Below are 22,121 nucleotides of genomic sequence, written 5' to 3'. Positions count from 1 at the left end.
AAATTCACTTTACTTACAGACTAGTCTAAAATGTTTATGCCGCTCTTTGTGTTAATTATATTGTTAGATTAATTAAAAGTGCTCCTTCAATTTTGATTCATATTTTCCCTGACCCAATAAAACTAACACTGAAGAAAACATATGGAGTTAATAAATGGATGATTGTGAATGTTGTGTGGTCCCTCCTGCAAACCTACCCCCGCCAACCCTGACCCCTGCCTGTCTACTGGTGCATTCCAAAGCCATGAGCTGAAACCAGATACAGCAAAGCACACAGATGCACTTTCCTGCGCAGACTTACGCTCAGAGTGCAAGCTACACAACCCCTTCTCCACTCACAATCTAGGACCATCACGAACGATGGGGACGTTGCTCCAATACCTCGCCATGGTCTCAGCCATGGTCCTGACAGTGCAAGGTCAGCCCTCACTCATTGAGTACATGGAAAGGAGACTCTCTGCTTTCGAGGTAAGTCTTTTCATGTTGAATGTGCTGCTTCTAATCTGCAAATGAGCAAACAATTCGAATAAGAAATATCATGTCGGCTCTCGGTCTCTAAGGTGCTGAGTTAAGGATTGCCAATTGACATTTGGTTCTCTCAGTTGAAATTTCTCTGCCCATTTGAGTCATTTTTCACTGAGCAATTAAAACACTTTGTTTCTGCTGATACAACACTTAATCCATTTAAGCAGACAAATGCTTGCCTTAAAAAGCACACTTTATGTGAATGTTTTAACCAGTGCACTTGGGAAATTATGTTCATTTGAGTGATTATCAATGATTCTAAGAACTCACACTCGGTGAATTGTGGAGAATTTGAATCTTTGAAGGAGATCTTAAAGGAGCTCTCCAAATGCATCCCAAGAATCTGGAAAGTAGCATTACACAAACACACTCAAGTCAGTTTATCCAGCAATGGGCAGGTTTAGTGCACAAGGTACACCGAGTGTCAAAACAACAAGAACAGTAATCTCCATATTAAATTATCCATCACAGCCAAGTTTTAGAGGACAGTACAGTGTAGGTAGGGCATTGTGCAGCTTATTTTCTGAAATTCTCGAGGGATTTGGTGTGAGTTAAACTGAATTAGCATTGATAAACAATTGTTAATGGAGCTGTGCCCCTGCGCTCGGAAAGTTTTAAGTGTAACATTGTAGGCCGAGATGTAGACTTTTTAACCTTAGCTTTATGAGTCGTCTCATGGTCGATTTGGTAAACATAATATTTTGTGTGATTTGAAATAAACCAGATGGTAATAATTCCCAGCTGGCTCCCCAACTCATCTGGAGTGGAGTTACAGACAGCACAGTTAGCCTTAGGTCTCCTAGGCTAGGAAGGAGAATATCAGCCAAGATTCCCATTCCTGGCAGTTGCTCAGTGAATCGTAACAGGAGTGCTCGTAGTTTCACTGAGAACGACATCAAGTTTGGCTCTGATGCCCTAACAGTCTAATGGCTTGTCGATGGCTAAGCTCACACAAACACGAAGCCACTTGGGAAATGTAATGGATAGCTGCTGATCTCCATGGCAACATACCAGTTAGGGTTCCATCAGATCCAATTAGCTCCTGACCGCATTACAGCCTTAGTCTAAACGTGGGCAAAAGAGCTGAATTCCAGAAATGAGATGACAGCGACACCCCTTGGCATCAAGGCAGTCTGGAGTCAATGGGAGTCTGGAGGCAACATTTCCACTAACTGGAATCATATCTGGTAAAAATGAAGATAGTTGTGGTTGTTGGAGGTCAGACATCTCAGCTCCAGGACATCTCTGCAGGAATTTCTCAGAGTAGTGTCCTAGGACCAACCATCTTCGGTTGCTTCATCAACAACCTTCCCTCCATCATAAGGTCAGACCTAGGGCTTTTTGTTGATGATTGCAAAATGTTCAGCACCATTTGTGACTTCTCAGATACTGAAGCAGTCCATGTCCAAATGCAGCATGACCTGGACAACATCCAGGTTTGGGCTGACAGTGGCAAGTACATTCACTCCACACAAATGCCAGATTATGACCATCTGCAACAGGATAACGTCTAATCATTGTTGCATAATATTCAATGATGTCACCATCACTGAAACCCCAACGTCAGTGACCAGAAATTGTCATGGATCAGCCATTACAAGTATTGTGGCTAGAAAAGTGGGTCAGAGGTGGAAATTTTGCCGTGAGTAATTCTGTCTACAATCTACGAGGCACAAGTCAGGAATGTGTTGGAATAGAACAAAGAACAAAGACAGCACAGGAACAGGCCCTTTGGCCCTCCAAACCTGCACCGATCCAGATCCTCTATCTAAACCTGTCGCCTATTTTCCCAGGATCTGTATCCTTCTGCTCCCTGCCCTTTCATGCATCTGTCTAGATACATCTTAAATGACATCTTAAATATCTGCCTTTACCACCTCCGCTGGCAACACACTGCAGGCACCCACCACCCTCTGCAGGAAGAACTTTCCCCTTATGCCTGGATGAGTGCAGCTCAAACAACAATCAAGAAGCTTGACACCATCCAGGACAAAGTAGCCCACTTGAACAGCATCATACTCACAAATATTCAGTCCCTCTACTACCCTCCAAGCTCAGTACGAAAATGCACTGCAAAAATTCATGAAAGATTCTTGAATAGCACCTTCCTAACCCATGACCACTACCCTTCAGATGGTGAAAGACAGCAAAACATGGGAACAATACCATGTGTAAGTTCTCTTCCAAGCTGCTCACTACCCTGACTTTGAAATATATTGCCACCCCTTAAGTGTTGCTGAGTCATAATCCTGGAATAGTTTCCTCACTGCATTTTGGGTCTCCCTACAAGAAATGGACTGCAGTAGTTCAGGAAGGCAGCTCAGCGCCACCTTCTGAAGGGAACTGAGGGATGAGTAATAAATGCTGACCCAGCCAGTGTTGCCTACATCCCATGAGTCAATAAAGAAAAGCTCAGAAAGTTTTGTTTAGAAAGTTAATTCAGGGGTCTCTGATTCTAACACTGTTCAGGAAAACAATGGATGCAGTCAAAATTCCAGGGTAATTTTGCCTCCAGTTTATGTATGCATTAACACTTCGGGTCTGAAACTATTTAACTTGTACAAAAGTCTATTCTGACTTCTGATGTATAAAGCTTTTCAAGGAAATGTAGCTTAAAAGTGGCTAGGTCACATAATGCATGCCTTACACATCCCCTCAGATCATCATCCAAGTGGAAAATGTGCCCGCTCTCCACTATTTAGCTCCCTCCCTTCCCCATATTGAGAAACACTTCCACTGGGATATGGTGTACATGGATCTTTAAGGGAACATGTCTCAACCCCTGTCAATCACGTCCACTGTCACAGTAGTACATTATAGTCTGATCACCCTGAACCCATTTTTTAGCTGCAGCTTGCAAAACTGAGGCGTGCACAGATAACAAAGTGTGGAGCTGGATGAACACAGCAGACCAAGCAGCATCTCAGGTGCATAAAAGATTACGTTTCGGGCCTAGACCCTTCATCAGAAAAGGGTGAGGGGGAGAGGGTTCTGAAATAAATAGGGAAGGGGAGTTGGATCAAAGATCAATTGAGGAGAAGATAGGTGGAGAAGACACAGACAAGTTAAAGGGGCAGGGATAAAGGCTGCAGAAGAGAGTATGGGTGGGGAGGTAGGGAGGGGATAGGTCAGTCCGGGGAGGACGGACAGGTCAAGGGGGCAGGATGAGGTTAGTCGGTAGGAAATGGAGGTGCGGCTTGTGGTGGGAGGAAGGGATAGGTGAGAGGAAGAACAGGTTAGGGAGGCAGGGACGAGCTGGGCTGGTTTTGGGATGCAGTGGGGGGAGGGGAGATTTTGAAGCTGGTGAAGTCCACATTGACACCATTGGGCTGCAGGGTTCCCAAGAGGAATATGAGTTGCTGTTCCTGCAACTTTCAGGTGGCATCATTGTGGGACTGCAGGAGGCCCAGGATGGACATGTCTCAGGAATGGGAGGGAGAGTTGAAATGGTTTATGATTGGGAGGTGCAGTTGTTTACTGCAAACCAAGCGTAGGTGTTCTGCAAAGCGGTCCCCAAGTCTCCGCTTGGGTTCCCCAATGTAGAGGAGGCCACACCGAGTACAGCGGATGCAGTATACCACATTGGCAGATGTGCAAGTGAACCTCTGCTTGATGTGGAAATTATTCTTGGGGCCTGGGATGGGGGTGAGGGAGGAGGTGTGGGGGCAGGTGTAGCACTTCCTGCCGAAACAGGGGAAGGTGCTGGGTGTGGTGAGGTTGGAGGGGAGTGTGGAGTGGACAAGGGAGTCGCGGAGAGAGTCGTCCCTCTGGAAAGCAGACAAGGGTGGGGATGGAAAAATGTCTTTAGTGGTGGGGTCGGATTGCAGATGGCTGAAGTGTCGGAGGATGATGCGTTGGATCCAGAGGTTGGTGGGGTGGTATGTGAGGACAAGGGGGATCCTCTTTTGGCGGTTATTGCGGGGACGGCACAGATAGCCTCCCAGTTAACATTCCCATTGTGCAGTCTCATGTGAAACAAAGAATCCATACAGTTTTTACAATCTTTGTCATATTGTTGGTGCGTTTATGTTGGATCTGTTAAACTATACACTCTAATGCAGTTCCAGTTGAGGACTCTGTCCGCTATTTGGAACACACGTACACCTCCCTCTACCCTACATATCCCCCACCATCCCTCCAGCCCCCATTCTCTTCTCTACCACAACCACTCCAACCTGGGTCTCGCTCGCATGGGTTTGCACACAGCAGATCTGATCTATTTTCTTCCACTAACAGCCACCATTAACACCTAGTCATCGTGTATTTTCACTCCTCTACCACATTAGCACTCCTTTTACCTTTTTCTCTGGGGACCCTGAGAATCTCTCTCACTTACTCCTCCTCTCCCTTTTTCAAAAGCATTACTTTACTAGTGCTCTTCAGTCCCAGCAAAGAGGCATATTGGAGTTGAAATGTTAACTCTGTTTTACCCTTTCCACAGATGTTGCCAAAACTGTTGAATTTCGCAAGCACTTTCCATCTTGATTACATGTCTCCATCATCTGCAGAACTTCACTTATACCCTTCATTCACGGTCCAAACTAGCCTTTTACTCCCCCCCTCACCACCACACGCCAACTCCTCATTCCTTCTCAATGGTTCTCGCTCTAAGATGCAAGGTTGAGGGATGATCCAACTGAGGTACTTACAGTGATAAAGGAATTTGTTAGGGTGGAACCAGAGAAACTATTTTCTCTGGCAGAGAATCAAGAGGAAAAGTTCAATGCAGGTCATTTAGATGTGAAATCCGGAGGCATTTTTCTGAGTAATGGAAATATCACAGAAGTGCAGGGAATGCTGAAACAACCAGGCCTCTCTCCTGCCACCTCACCTTCCTGCCTTTCCCTGTCACCTTAAAGGGGTGGCTCAGTGGTTAGCACTGCAGCTTCACAGCACCAGAGATCTGGCTTTGATTCCACCCTCAGATGGCTGTCTGTGTGGAGTTTGCACATTCCCCCTGTGTCTGCGTGGGTGCCCTCCGGGTGCTCCAATTTCCTCCCACATTGCAAAAATGTGCAGGTTATGTGGATTGGCCATGGGAAATGTAGGGTTATAGGAATAGGGTAGGGGGCGTAAGCCAGGGAGGATGCTCTTTGGAGGGTCAGTGTGGACTTGATGGGATGAAGGGCCTGCTTCCACACAATAGGGATTCTTTCAAGATTGAGAAATAGGTGAGGGTATAAACTCCCTTTATCATTTTAAACCTGTTAGTCAGATCATGCTCCCCAAAGTGAAGAAAATACAACATTATGTGAGAGATAATGGGAACTGCAGATGCTGGAGATTCCAAGATAATAAAATGTGAGGCTGGACATTATGTGAGTTGATTTTATACTTTTATGCCTGGTATCATTTGAGTGAATGGCCCTAAGCTCTGGAATTCACTCACTAAACCTCCCCAGCTCTCTTTCCTCCCTCAGGATGCTCCTTAAAATTTACTTCTATCTTAATATCTCTTCCTCTGGCTTGGTATTAATTTCTATTCAATAACATTTCTGGAAAGCTTGGTGGATGCGGTGATAGCTTTGATATGTTAAAAGTAATAGGTCCCTGCTCACCCAGAGTGATTTTTGTCATGAGAGAGAGGTTGGCAAGTTCACATGGGGTAATATGTCTTATTATCCAAGAAAACAAACATCTGATCCCTTTATGATTGATGCAAACTCCTCAGAGTGCTTTTCAAACATCCTTAAAAAAGATTACAGATTCACAAACACTACAAAGTTTTGGTAACAACATTGCTTCCAAATCAAATATCATAACAGAATAGTTCTATTTTTTAAGTGTAAAATACAAAATGCAGCCCAGCTCGGCCACCTACACATAACAACTTTGAAAATACATGGATTAAAACAGCTTGACTGGCCAAGTTTTTTTTAATGGGTAACTAAACTCGTCAGCTCTCTGGAGGAAAGTCCAGGAACTGATTTAGACTGTATGGTTGAATTGAGGGAGAACAGTCTTTATTGGAAGAGCCATCTGTGGCAGAGATTCAAGCATCAGAGCTAAAGGGTGAGTCCGAACTCAGCAGTATGAGAAACGGACAAATAACTGATAATGGCACATTATCCAGGCCTATGGAAATTTGAATGGGAATTTTTGTAACTGACCTTTCTCACAGAGGGGAATGGAAACATTAAAAGGAATTTCACACAATTTCCTTGCGGATCATGTGGTATTAGGATGTCAACTCATACCAGCTTTCATACCAATAACAGAACCAGAAGGAGGCAGCTTGTCCCGATGTGGTGCCTATGTTAAGAAAATGTTCAAGATTAATGTATCTTTGAAGAAGTTATCCAGTTACAGTCATTCTCCTGGTGTTTCCTCATTACTGTGCAATTCCTCTCCTGCCATTGTACAACTTCAACTCCTTCTTGAAAGTCACTGAATTTACTTCCACTAACTCTTCAAGTTGTCACTGCATAAAAGAAATTATTGCGGAATAAAAACCAAAAGAACTGCCGGTGCCGCAAATCAGGAACAGCAACTGAAGTTGCTGGAAAAACTCAGCAGGTCTGTCAGCATCTGTAGAGAAAGAGATCAGAGTTAACGCTTCGGGGTCTGCTGACCCTTCCCGTTCTGAGGAAGGGTCACTGGATCCGAAACATTAACTCTAGTTTTTATTTCACAAGTGCTGCCAGGCCTGCTGAGCTTTTCCAGCAACTTCTGTGTTTGTCTCTTTATTGCTTTTTTGGATAGTTATCCAATTATTTTAAATCTCTGTCCTCTGATCTTTGTCCCTCTTTTGTCTTTCGGGAATCGGAAATGGCCTCACTTCTGAGTAACCAGAGGAGTGGGGGAGGGGCAGGAAGGAAATCTGAAGATCAATAAAAACTGGGATAAAGTAATTTTATGGGGAGGTCAGTGGGAGGGCATTGGAATAGTCAAGTCTACCGGTAACCAAGTATGTTTCAAACTTTCTGCAGTAGGTAAGCCAAGATAATGGTAAAAGTGTATTCAGAGCTTCTCAAGATCATTATGTTGGCGATAATTACATTAATTTACAGTTAATGGTGAGGCCCTTGGGAGTGTTGCCCGACAGAGACACCTAGGGATGCAAGTTCCTGGTTCCTTTAAAATGGTGTCACAGGCAGACAGGGTAGGGAAGAAGGTGTTTGACACATTTAGCTTCATCAGTCAGAGCACTGAGTACAGGAGGTGAGACGTCATGTTTGGGCTGTACAAGACATTGTTGGGGCCACTTTTGGAGCACTGTATACAATTCTGGTCGTCCTGCTATAGAAAAGATGTTATTAAACTGGAAACCATGCAAAAAAGGTTTACAAGGATATTGCTAATGCTGTACGGTTTGAGTTATAGGGAGAGGATGAGCAGGCTGGGACTATTTTTCCATGGATTATAGGAGGCTGAGGAGTAACCTTACAGACATTTACAAAATCATGAGGGACATAGGTAGGCTTAATAGCCAAGACCTTTTTCCCAGGGTAAGGAAGTCCAAAACTAGAGGGCACAGACTTAAGGTGAGGGGCAAGATTTAAAGCAACACTTTCACACAGTGGGTGGTACGTGTATGTAATGAGCTCCCAGAGGAAGTGGTAGAAGCAAGTACATTTACAACATTTAACAGACATTTGGGCAGGTACGTGGATAGGAAAGATTTAAAGAGATATCAGCCAAATGCAGGCACATAGGACTAGTTCAGTTTTGGAAACATGTTCGGCATGGATGAGTGTGGGGCCCAAGTGTTTATTTCTATGACTCTTATGTTTCTCTTGTACAGGATCGGATAGCTGTCTGGTATGATCAGACCCAGAGATACTCCTCAGAATACAGAGAATTCAAAAACCAGATTCTTTCTCTGGTGGATAGCTTGGATAAGGAGAAGGAGGAGCAAAGGCACATTCTTGATTTGGCAAATTCTCGTATTGAACGTGTTGAGCGAGAGATGGACTACTTAGAGACCAAAAATCCAGCCCCAGCATGTGTGGAGGTCGAGGACAAGTTTATTGACAAAAATGGCGGAAAAGCTGAGAAAAGGAAGAAACCTAGGTTTTTCGGTAAGCAACATTTAACAGTGAATTATAAAACAGAAGTCACACCAAACACAAGCAATCTAGCTCTTGTATGTTCATCACCAGTTTTTGAAACACTTCTAAACAATTATAACTAACTACCAAACAGACACTGAAATCCCCAGGAAGAAAGAACTTGCACTTATGTAGCACCTTTCACAATCAAATCGCTTTAGAGCCAGACATAACAAGGTGTAGAGCTGGATGAACACAGCAGGCCAAGCAGCATCAGAGGAGCAGGAAAGCTTTAGAGCCATATTTGAATTTAATCCACTAGTGTGGTGTTATTTGCACACAATATGAAATTGAGCCAGGAATCTATGTGCATGCTTGTATATTTCAAACAGAACAGGTTTCCATTCCTTTAAGGGGAAAAGAGGAATGCAATATCGCACAGATGTCAGAAAGGCACAATAACTTTAAGAGAGCTGAATGACATCTCAACATGTGAAAATCTAATATGAACTCTTTAAAATACTCTCTGTATTCTCAAAAACCTGATCAATGCACATATGGACCAAGCTTTACATGAAATTCTGAGATATCATATTAGTATATATTTCACTTATGAACTTCAAGATATCTGTCTCAATAAGAATCCAAGTCTCCATGACATGCCCATGAACTAGCATGTAGAAAACTACATAATATCAGATCCTTTGGGAAGAAGGTTTGTTGATAAATAGGCCAGGAAGATAACAAGAAATTGTCTTTGTGTATTGTTTTCCCTTGCTTATTGCTCATATAAGTTGAAATTGGAAAGTTTTATGGGTAACTGATAAGGAAAATGCAGGACTGGAAGACATGCAGAAATGAGCTGACAGCAAGATCACTACTATTAAGCTTACAAACAAGATAGGTACAGACTCACTAAAGCCCCAAACAGTATGCTAATTAAAAGTTGTCCATGTTTATCAATGACATATTTATATGTTGAGCGTTCTCACAGATCCATGTGCACAGTGCGTGTGGGTGGCATTTTAAACTAACATTAAAGCGACTAATTTATTGCCGTCAAGCAACATCAAGCATTTTAAGACAGCTAGCTACTCGATACTGAGAAATTTCAATATATTTCCTTCATAATCAATTACACAATCATTGGGTGTCTCGGGTATGTGCTAAAACATATTCGCCCGAAAGAATTTGACGTTCTTAAGACTATGTGATGAAGTAATGGAGAGCAAACATAAATCATTGGAAGTCTGGCAGTCAATCAGTCCAAAAAGAGACAAGTACAAAGAAGCTGAAATGATGTGGAAGCATGATAACTTTCACAGTCCCCTCGGGATGTTAATTCTGCAAAGAATCATGGTACTTAGTTGGGCAAGACATTTAGAAGTAGTGTTGGCAATTTATATATTATTGTGCTGGTCGCCATCAGGATTACCTTGATAACCAATTTGATTCTTTCACATTTATTGAGACTACTGACCCTCTAGCCTGTAGTTGTCTGTTTGTTACCATCTAGATATGGAATTAACATTTCCTCATGACCTCAGGGTTTTCCAAAGCACTTTACAGCCAGTGAAGAACATTTGAAGTGTAGCCATTACAGGAATTTAGATATTCGACAGGCAACTTGTGCACAGTAAGATCGCACAAACAGCAAGCAAATCATCATAACAGCAATAATTCATATTTATATAACAGCCTTGTCATGAATTGATATCACAAGGCACTTCTTAGGACTATTATAAAGGACAAAGTATGACGTCGGTTAGTTGACTAAAATCTTCTTCAAGCAGATCGGCTTTTTGCTGCATCTTAATGAAGGAATGTAAGTTGGAGTGGTGTAGAGATGGCATTCCAGAATTTACAGCCAAGGTCGCTCAAGTCATAGCTACCAGTGGTGAAGCCAATATTATTGGGAATTCACAGGAAGTCAAAAGAAGAGGAGAATGGATACCTTAGAGGGTTAAGAGCTCTCAAACGACTAGTGACAGGTGTAAGCTAGGACGACTTGAAAAGTGAAAAGAGAAAGTTAACATAAAGTTGTTGCTACATGGTCAATGTAGGGTAGTGAGCACAGGGGTGATGGGGAGTAGGACTTGGTGCTGATATCACCACCTAAGCTTTGGATGATGTAATGTCTGTGGAGAGTAGTCTGGGAGATCAGGGAGAAGTGCTTCAGAATATTCAAATGTAGATGTAACAAAGGCATGAACGAGGGTTTCAGCAAGAGATGAGCTGAAATGGGTGCAAAGTAGTGTGATATTGAGGTAGAACTAGGTAATCATTGTGATAGCACAATATTAGAAATCACCTCAGGATCAAGTATGACACACAAGCAATATGGAGAGCCAGACTAGAATGGGGGCTATTTTAGCTGGAGCATCGAAGGCTCGAGGGGTGACGTTACTGAGATTTATAAAATCATGAGGGGCATGGGTAGAGTAAACAGACAAGGTCTTGTCCTCAAGGCGGGGAAGTCCAAAACTAGCGGGCACAGTTTTAATGTGAGAGGGGAAAGATTTAAAAGGAATCCATGGGGCAACATTTTCATGCAGAGGGTGGGGCGTGTATGCAATGAGCTGCCAGGGGAAGTGGTTGAGGCTGGTACAGTTACAACATTTAAGAGGCCTCTGGATGAGTATATGAGGAGGAAGGGCTTAAAAGGATGTGGGCCAAATACTGGCAAATGAGCCTAGATTCATTTAGAGCATCTGGTCAGCATGGTCGAGTTGGACCGAGGGGTCTATTTCTATGCAGTACGGTTCTATGATTCTATGACCAAGATGAAAAACAGACTGGCTTAATCTTAACAAGGTGTAGAGCTGGATGAACACAGCAGGCCAAGCAACATCAGAGGAGTAGGAAGGCTGATGTTTTGGGCCTAGACACTTCTTCTCCAGCATCTGCAGTTCCTACTATCTCTGGCTTAATCTTAATGTTTGGCCCAGCAGGGTAATGGAGGCAGGATCTAAGGAACAAAATCTGGAGTCAAGACAGAAACAAACAGCTTCGGTCTTGGGAAGACAAAACTGAATGTTGGATAAGCAGTGTAAAAAGCGGTTGGCGAGAGGGGTAGGCTGCAGGGAGGGCAGAAAGGGAGATCGCAATGTGAAGAGAGAGAGAGGCTGAAAGGATGTGAGACAGGGAGGCAGAAAGATGGGGAGGGAAAGATGCAAAGTGGGAAGAACAGTTTTAAGTCTATTGGCAAAGAAATATACAACTACCCGAGTGCCAGAAAAGCTTAAAATCACTGAGGTAATAAATTCCTTGCAAATACATGTAGAGTCTGACTATTAACACTGTATATGATTAAGAGTTCCTATCTGGGAGAAAACATAATGGGTGGTGTAATAAACATTATGTTAATTTAAATCTGAGATTGGGCTCTGAGATGCATTAGAAAGGGTGTTCAGAGATAATGGGAACTGCAGATGCTGGAGAATTCCAAGATAATAAAGTGTGAAGCTGGATGAACACAGCAGGCCAAGCAGCCTCTCAGGAGCACAAGGGCCTTAGAAAGGGTGTTACCTGCTTTTTCAAAATCTCCTAGCTTTGTGCTTATGTGATGGAGTTAACAGTGACCTTACCCGTCTATGAAAGGTTTACTTAGGACAATGAAGTGTGTCAGTTATTTTGAAAACTACAATCTTCACTGCCACGTTATGCCCGTTGACTTCAGTCAGTTTAAATACGGTGATGTCTAAGAAATTAATGTTTTCTTGTATTTTGTAGCTTTATGTTTAAGGGACAGTTGATCATTTTTTAAGAATATTGATGGCTTCTTCTAGTTCTACTTCTGTGTGAGTCCCAATGCCCATATGCCAACACAAATACAGAAGATATTGTTATTACAGCACTGCATCACTGAGTAAATTAATTAGTAAGAATAATCATGGAGCCTCTGAAAATTAAAATTGGCCCCAAAAATCAAAAAGTGGCCCTTGGGAAAATCTCAAGGAAGTTCCCAAAAAACATTTTGTGACCTGGTATGATGACAACTTTTATGTTTGCTTAAGATAGTTGTCAGAGTCTCTATTTAACATTTCAACTGTTTCCACTAGAAGAGAGAACTTCCAAAAATGCACTGTCCCTTCAGCATTGCACTTGGAGCGTCAATCTAGATTACAGGGTCAAATCTCTGGAATTTGAGTTGACAATTTATAACATCAGAGGCTACTCAATTGGCAGATTTGTTGGAATGAAATTGACCAATGCCTGGGGTGTGAAAGGAAATCATAGCAGCAATAGATGATTTGGCCTCTCAAGCCTGCTCCACTATTTCATAACATCATGGTTGATTTGGTTATGGGCTTTGCTTCTTTCTATCCCCATCAAATGATCCTTCACTTCCCCACCAGTTCAACGGTCCAGCTCAGCATATTTAACTACCTTGTCTCCATGCCTTTCTGTGGAAGCAAGCTCCAAAAATTAAGCCTCTGAGGGAATAAATGTCCCTTTATGTTGGTCATAAATAGGTTACCGCTTTCTCTTAAACTGTGTTTCTTAGATCTAGATTCACTCAAAGGGAAAAATCACCTTCCCAGAATCCACCCTGTCAAGCCCGATTGGAATCTTACATGCTTCAATATCATCTTCTTTTATTTATCTAATTTCAATTGGGTATAGACTCAATCTGTTCAAACTCTTCATCTCATAAATCAAATGAATTAACTTAATCCAAACTGCATCCAAAAGAATTAGATCCTTTCTTACATCATAAAAGCAAAACTATGTGCAGTATAACGGGATAACAAAGTGTGGGGCTGGAAGAACACAGCAGGCCAAGCAGCATCTTAGGAGCGCAGGAGCTGACGTTTCGGGCCCGAGACCCTTCAGGGTCTCGGGCCCGAAACGTCAGCTTTTGTGCTCCTAAGATGCTGCTTTACCTGCTGTGTGCATCCAGCTCCACACTTTGTTATCTTGGATTCTCCAGCATCTGCCGTTCCCATTATCTCTGATCACTCTATGCAGTATTCTAGGTACAGCTTCCCAATGCACTTAGCAGTTGCAGCAAAACTTCCCTATATCTATATTCTATCCCAACAATAAAGACCAATATTTCATTTGTCTTCCTGATTACTTGCAGTGCCTAAATGCTAATTTCTTCTGATTCATGTACAAAAACTCGTGGATTTCTCTGTACCACAGCATTCTGTAGTCTATCTGCATTTAAATAATATTCTTTCTATTCTCACCAAAGTTATCAATCCAAATTTTCCCACATTCTACTGTATTGACAAATGTTGTGTATATTCAGGATAACTGATTTATATCCCTTCGCAGACTGTTTATGTTTTTCTCACAATGTATGTTCCTGTCTAAGTTGGTATCATCAATAAATTTAGATAAAATATTCCTAGTCCTTTTTTTCAATTCATGCACCTGGATTGTAAATATTTTGAGTTCCAACGCTGCTCCCTGTGGTATCCCAATAGTTACATTTTCCTAGCTGAAAATGAGCTCTGTTTCCTTTTAGTGAGCCAACCCTCTATGTATCAAAAATAATACCCCACAACATTATAATGTCTGATCTTGTGCAGTAACCATCTATGTGGCACCGGAACCAAATACACCACAGCTATTGGTTCTCCCTTACCCACCCTCAAAAACTCTAATAAATTACCCAAACATAACATCACACCTAATTATATTTTATCCTAGTGAAAATTTGTGGTTGGGGTTATTAATGTAGTTGTTGGTTGTCTCGCCGACCTGGTTATCCTGCGGTGTGTAGACGTTTCGTTACTGTTCTAGGCAACATCATCAGTGCAACCTCTAATCGAAGCATTGATGTACTGCCTCCTTTTGCATTTATATGACCCTCTGGTTTGATGGTCTTGTCGCTTCTGGGAGTGTTGTTTTAGCAGCGGTCTATATACGGGGTCTACTTCAATGTGTTTGTTAATGGAATAAGCAAACATCAGACGTGCAACGGAATTTCTGAAAGCCTGGTCTCTACACGGGACTCCATTGACAAACACATAAAGATAGATAGCGTATACAGACCGCTGCTAAAACAACACTTCCAGAAGCGGCAAGACCATCAAACCAGAGGATCATATAAATCCAAAAGGAGGCAGTACACCAATGCTTCGATTAGAGGTTGCACTGGTGGGCGTTGCCTAGAACGGTAATGAAAAGTCTGCACACGACAAAACAAGCGGCTGGGCAAGCTAATGACCAACTTCATTTCGTCCAAAGAAATTAATGGAGATAATCTGTTTCTTCTTCCTCTGTTAAATTTCCAGTAAGATGCTTTCCATCGTTTTGATTTTTTTTGGCTTTTTTGTTTCCTTTCCAGATTGCACCGAAATGATCAGCAGCATTAAAGCAATGAAAATCGTTAAGAAGCTGGAGACGATTTCTGGGCTGTGGACCAGAGACCTGATGTCCGACTCTGGGAAAATCTATGTATTTGACGGTATCGCTAACGACACGATATATGAATTTGCCAGATTACGGGACCTGACTGATTTCTCTGGTTTCATGAAAGCAAAGAAAATCAAACTGCCTTACCCATGGGCCGGCACAGGCCACTTGGTGTACAAAGGCTACTTGTATTACATTAGAAATGAGCCCGAGTTCCAACTGATCAAATTTGACCTGAAAAACCGGACAGTGACAGACAGCACCATGTTCCCTGCCGAGCAGCAAATCCCAGTCTATGGTCTATCACCGTTCAATTACATTGATCTAGCCGCAGATGAACATGACTTGTGGGCTATATATGCCACCTTAGAAAACGAGAAGCACATCTGCCTCGCGAGGTTGAACCCTAAGACACTGGATATCGAGCAAATGTGGGATACTCCATGTCCTATAGAGAATGCTGAGAATGCCTTTGTCATCTGTGGTACGCTCTACGTGGTTTATAACAGTAAGCTCCGCAGTCGATCACGGATCCAGTGTGTTTATGATGTCAATGGCATCGTGACCAATGATGTAGCGCCTTTGGTGTACTTCCCCAAACGGTATGGGATGCATTCCAGCTTAAAATACAGTCCAAGAGAGAATTACCTCTATGCTTGGGACGATGGATACCAAATAATATATAGGCTGGCAATGAAGCCGAAATCGGAACTGTAAATCTTGTGTCTAACTGCATGTCATTACTAGGATCAGGAGCCTGAGAAAACCCCCTTAACAAAGAGGAACCAAAGTAAGATGGAGGAAAATGACAATGTTTTAAGTTGAGTGATTCACTAATTTCCCAAGGCTCCATTAAAGGGTTCAGCACCACGAAAATAGAATCAAATATTTCATTAATTGAGAGATTAACAGTGCGTTAACATGCTTGGTGATGCATCACATATAATTGTGACTAAGACAGCTGCAGTCAAATTGAGGAGTTAGTCAAAAGGGATGTGCATGGGCCAATTAAAACAACCACATCAAGCACACTCACATGAAACTTTGTACCGGCATTAAAAAGAATTATGCAACACCATGAAAATGTGTTGATGCATTCAGATGCTAAAAAGAGTCCCTGATGAAAGCACTTGCACTTATATGGCTACTTTTACAACATCCCAAATGGTTTCACTCCCGATAAAGTAATTCTGAAGTGTGGTCACTGTTATAAGAAATATAGGTGACAGCTTTTGTACCAACAACAGTCACAAACAGGAAAATATTAATGAAGAGTTCATCTGTTTTAGGAGTTAGCTAATGGATAAATATTGGCCACAACACTAGGCAGCACTGTCACACTCTTAGAACATAGAACATAGAACAGTACAGCACAGAACAGGACCTTCAGCCCACGATGTTGTGCTGACCATTGATCCTCATGTATGCACCCTCAAATTTCTGTGACCATATGCATGTCCAGCAGTCTCTTAAATGACCCCAATGACCTTGCTTCCACAACTGCTGCTGGCAATGCATTCCATGCTCTCACAACTCTCTGTGTAAAGAACCCGCCTCTGACATCCCCTCTATACTTTCCTCCAACCAGCTTAAAACTATGACCCCTCGTGTTAGCCATTTCTGCCCTGGGAAATAGTCTCTGGCTATCAACTCTATCTATGCCTCTCATTATCTTGTATACCTCAATTAGGTCACCTCTCCTCCTCCTTTTCTCCAATGAAAAAAGTCCGAGCTCAGTCAACCTCTCTTCATAAGATAAGCCCTCCAGTCCAGGCAGCATCCTGGTAAACCTCCTCTGAACCCTCTCCAAAGCATCCACATCTTTCCTATAATAGGGCAACCAGAACTTGACGCAGTATTCCAAGTGCGGTCTAACCAAAGTTTTATAGAGCTGCAACAAGATCTCACGACTCTTAAACTCAATCCCCCAGCTAATGAAAGGCAAAACACCATATGCTTTCTTAACAACCCTGTCCACTTGGGTGGCCATTTTAAGGTGTGTCTGCACACCAAGATCCCTCTGTTCCTCCACACTGCCAAGAATCCTATCCTTAATCCTGTACTCGGCTTTCAAATTCGACCTTCCAAAATGCATCACCTCGCATTTATCCAGGTTGAACTCCATCTGCTACCTCTCAGCCCATCTCTGCATCCTGTCAATGTCCCGCTGCAGCCTACAACAGCCCTCTATACTGTCAACGACACCTCCAACCTTGTGTCATCTGCAAACTTGCTGACCCATCCTTCAATCCCCTCATCCAAGTCATTAATAAAGATTACAAACAGTAGAGACCCAAGGACAGAGCCCTGTGGAACACCACTCACCACTGACTTCCAGGCAGAATATTTTCCTTCTACTACCACTCGCTGCCTTCCGTTGGCCAGCCAATTCTGTATCCAGACAGCTAAGTTCCCATGTATCCCATTCCTCCTGACCTTCTGAATGAGCCTACCATGGGGAACCTTATCAAATGCCTTGCTGAAGTCCATATGCACCACATCCACAGATAAATATTGGCCACAACACTAGGCAGCACTGTCACACTCTTCTTGGAAGCGCAGGGCTGGGTTTTCCAGAGGCAAGCCCAACTGAACCTCACCCACATAATCCCCCCAACCTTGGTAAAAGGCAGCATCAGGTCTGCCATCTGGTATCCACATCACCAGTACTCTTTAGGTTTGTTCGAAACCGAACGCATGGCAATGTTTCACGGCCCACTCCATTTTACAGGAGGTGCACAGGAAAATCATTAGGAGTGTGTTAAGCCAGAAATGTGGGAATGGCACCTTGACTCATGAGAATGAATCCATGGGTGGAGTTTGCAGTAAAGTCTACTGCTTATGGTGACAGCATTTGGCTGTCAATAATCCTGAGGTGTTCAGATTCAGATTAGGGAGAGACTGAGAGGTCTCAAGGGCCCAGTAAGCTGGAATTTGGTCCATGGCTGATTCCCTCTCTCACCGGATGTGCCAGCTTAGATGTTCAATTAACCTCTGTGCCCTCCCCTCCACTACATCCCAATTGGTCCTCAACCCCATTGGCTAGCCACAATTTGGCTGGTTAACCATTGATTCAATGTGATATCACAGTAGGGGTGGGAGAGGGTTGAAGTGGCTGGGAAGAGGAGGCTAGCAGAAGGGATAGGGCTATGCATTTCCTGCCAACCCTGTTATTGCAGCCCAGTGTATGAGATTATTTATATCTGCCTGAGAGAGCAAAAGGGCTTCCCTCATAATTTATCCAAAAACAACACCACTTGCAGTGCAGCACTCCTGCAGTACCATCATTGACTGTTTGGGCCATTGTCATCGTTCTGATATTTGTCTCAGACACTACTGCTGATTGGATATTTGCTCAAGATACTGTCATTGACTAATTGCTTCTAAACACAGTAGCTTATGCGGTGGGTTAGGTATCCCTTAATGTTGGCATACTTGGTAGACATGGGTAGGGTACATGACATTATGGTCGGTGACTTGTTACTGTTAGGACTCATTCAGAAACTAGTTTTTCACTGTTCGCACATTCAAGGATCCAGTATGGGCTTAAAAAACAGTACTGTTGAGATTAAGAACAGGGTTTGTCACAATTGTGTAAATAATAAAGCAATGGATATGCTTTATCTATGGTATGGCACTGGGCTTACTCCTAATTTCAAGTCACTTGTTTTGCAAATAATACCTTGACACAGCTCTTCCCATTGATGCCATGGCACAAATTTGTTAAAATTTCAATAACCGAAAGGTAAATTCATTGAGAAATCAGCCCCTATTGAAACTGGCTCTATGATTTGTAATGTCAACTATTCTTACACCTATAGCATTCTTGTACTGTCTTACAGCTGATCCAGTTATCCTATATGTAACCACAATGTATACTTTTTATAATTATAACTATCTGCATTAATAATAATCATTCACTGTGAGAGTGGGTGATATAAGTGATTGCATTCCATTCCATTAACAGACTGAGGATGAAAATCTTCCTGAAAGTTGTAAGTTCATAGAATCGTAGAACTACTCGAGCACTAATAAAAGCTATTTCATCCATTCACTGATCCAGCCTCAGTTTTCAAAAGCACTATCTCATTTATCCCAAAGTGAAACTATTTTCCCTTTCACGCATACATCCAAATCCCGTTTGAAAGTAATTGTTGAATCCTCAACCACCCTTTCAAGGAATGCATTCTAGAACATAATCACATGTTACACAAAAGAATTTCTCATCTCCTGTTCCATTCTTTTCGTCAGTTATGTCAATTTGTCTCCTCTAGTTACCAACTCTCTAGTGTGAGGAAACAGGTCCTTACCTAATCTATCAACGATTCACAATCTAGAAAAATGTCAATTTGCTCTTTCTTTGATCTTCTATGGTCTAGGGAGAACATCGCCAGCTTCACTAATCTCTACATATACCTAAACTCCCACATCCCTAAAGTCTGCAACTAACATAAGATTCGCCAATATTAGTCCACATTCTAAACAATGTGGGTGCACAATACAATTCTCATATGAAGAAGCATATTACATTTTCAACCACAACCGCAAGATCGCTTTTCAGAATCAGTGGTGGGGAGTAAAGGGTGAAGATGTATGTGTGTGGTAGTGAATTTGCAGCCCATTTTAAATTTCTCTTGTTGCTATCATTTGTCAAGTGGACTCACAAACATTAGGCCAACGCGCAAGAATGTCTTTGACTAATCAAAACATTTCACACGTTGTCTATATTATTTGATCAGCCTTTTTCTTCTATCTTACATCTGATAATGGCATAGCTGTCTCACTATGGCGATGGACCAGCAGTTAGATCAGCATGGTGGCTCAGTGGTGAGCACTGTTACCTCACAGTGCTAGGAACCCAGGTTCAATCCCAGCCTTGGGTGACTGTGTGTGTAGAATTTGCATATTCTCCCTGCGTCTGTGTAGGTTTCCTCCCATGGTCCAAAGATGAGCAGATTAGGTGGATTGGCCATGGTACATTGTCCAGGGATGTGTAAATTATGTAGATTAGCCATGGGAAATGCAAGGATGGGGTGAGTCTGGGTGGGATGCTCTTTAGACAGTCAGTATGGATTTGTTGGGCTAAATGGCTTGTTTCCATGCTGTAGGGATTCTATGGTTAAATCCACCTACCCGAGGAATATTCTATATTTTTCTGTGTGTATCGTGGGCTCAATCCTAAACTTCCATTGATTTTGTTCTGGATAAAGAAGGAGCTAGAGAGCAAAGATGAAGCAAACAAATGGCTCAGATATTGGTTTATGTGCTGCCAAGCATGTAAAACAATACTTTTCACTGTGCCTCATTACACATGACAATAAGAAATCAAATCTAATCAGGTGGGTGCCAGGCTGAATATGCAAAACTGGAATTGAAAAGAAAGAAACAAAAGCATTAAAAAAGACACTGAAATGGCTGACATTAACATAAAAGGGATCTGAAAGTAGATATACAAATGATAAAAAGGTGGGAAAAGAAATAACAGGGCCAATTAGAACTGAAAAGAAGCTTCGGAGGATGGGAACAGATCTGAAGGAGGACAACTTTCTTTGCTGAAGAAGGAAATACTGCCAATGTTTTAATGAAAGAGGAGGTTACTAAGACCCTAAATGGACTAAATATTGGTAAGGAATGAATATGAGGAAGGATGGAAGGTTGACACCTCACCAAAATCAGATGAGATACAGCCAAGAATACTGGTAAAAGCAAGATTGAAAAATAAAACTCTAGCCATAATCTTCCAAACCTCCTTATCTACAGGTGTGGGGCCAGAGGACTGGTGAATTGGACACTACACCGCTGTCAAACAAGGATAAATCCAGCAAATATAGGCCAGTCAGTTTAAACTTAGGTGTTGGAAAACTATTAAAGCAATGATCTGGGACAAAATTTATAGTCACTGAATCAAATGTGGATTAATTAAGAAAAATAAAAAGATATGCTTGTGGCAAATTCTGCTTAACCAATAGATTGAAGTCTTTGATGAAGTAGCAGTAGGTTGATAGGGGTAATGCAGTTGATGCATTGAATATGGACTTCCAAAGAGCATCTTATAACGTGCTACATAACAGGTTTGCCAACAAAGTAAAAGCCCTTGAAATAAAAAGATCAGTGGCAATACTGGCTGAGAGGTGCCAAAGAGAGAGTGATGGTGAATTGTTGATTTTTAAACTGCAATAAGGTATACTGTGTGGTTTTCCAGGAAGATAATTTAGCTCCACTGTTTCTTTCCTTGATCTGTGTTAATGACCTAGATGTGATGTGGGGATTACATACTCAAAACTTGCAAATGACACGGAACTCAGAAAGGTTGTAAACTGTCAGGAGATTAGTAATGGACTTCAAGAGGGCATCAAGAAGCTGGTAGAATGGGAGGGCATCTGAGAGACAAGAGGAGGCAATGGCCTGGTGATATTATCACTGGACGATTAATCCAGAGACCCAGCTAATGGTCTAGGGGCCTGGTTCGAATGCTGCCACGGCAGATGGTGGAATTTGATTTTTTTTTTTAAAAACCCTGAAATCAAGAGTCAATGATGGCTATGAATCCATTGTCGATTGTTGGAAAAACCCATCTGACTCAGTAACGTACAACAGAGTAGGAAACTGCTACTGTTACTTGGTCTGGCCTACATGTGATTCCAGACCCACAGTGATGTGATTGACTCTTAAGTGTCCCCTGGGATGGGGAATGAATGCTGGGCAAGCCAATAACACCCTCATCCTGTGAATGAATATTTTAGAAAAATTATGGCAGAGAATATGGAGTTGGGGGAATGAGGAGAGGTGATATATAATAAAGCATACAATTCTAAACAGTGCAACGGCAGAAAGAGCAGGGAGAAATGTGCTCAAAACATTGAAGGTGGCAAGGAGATTAAGGAAGTAGTTAACAAGGGACACAGGCCCCTTATATATAGAGATGCACAGTGCAAAAGCAATGTCTTCTGAGCTTTCAGAAATGTTGTTTTGGCCTCGTCTAGAGTTCTGTGTCCAGTTCTGGGTACAACACAGCAATTAAGAAAGATCTAGAGGGATTGAAAGATTACAGAAAATGTGTAGGAGAATGTCCCAGGAAATAAAGACTTCAGTTATGAGGATCGATTGGCAAAGCTAGGGCTGAGGAGAGAAGGTTTCGAAATTTAATAGTCAAAACCTTGAGAGGCATGGAGAGACTGAAAGAGAATGAGAGAGAGAGAAGTTGTCCCCATTAGCATAAGGAGTCAGGATAAAAGG

At 42.3% G+C, this 22,121-nt stretch overlaps 1 protein-coding gene across 1 annotated transcript; it reads left to right on the top strand.

Annotated features, from left to right (window-relative positions):
- Nucleotides 1–264: 264 nt before the first annotated feature.
- Nucleotides 265–18,935, top strand: olfml3b (olfactomedin-like 3b). The gene is made up of 3 exons (XM_048553307.2): nucleotides 265–468; nucleotides 8,270–8,546; nucleotides 14,818–18,935. Exons 1-3 carry the CDS (start codon nucleotides 361–363, stop codon nucleotides 15,600–15,602), a joined length of 1,170 nt encoding a protein of 389 aa, XP_048409264.1. The 5' UTR covers nucleotides 265–360; the 3' UTR covers nucleotides 15,603–18,935.
- The last annotated feature ends 3,186 nt before the right edge of the window (nucleotides 18,936–22,121 follow it).

Source organism: Stegostoma tigrinum, chromosome 21 (assembly GCF_030684315.1).
Source record: "Stegostoma tigrinum isolate sSteTig4 chromosome 21, sSteTig4.hap1, whole genome shotgun sequence".
Classification (NCBI taxonomy): domain Eukaryota; kingdom Metazoa; phylum Chordata; class Chondrichthyes; order Orectolobiformes; family Stegostomatidae; genus Stegostoma; species Stegostoma tigrinum.
This window is presented reverse-complemented; position numbering and strand designations above follow the sequence as displayed.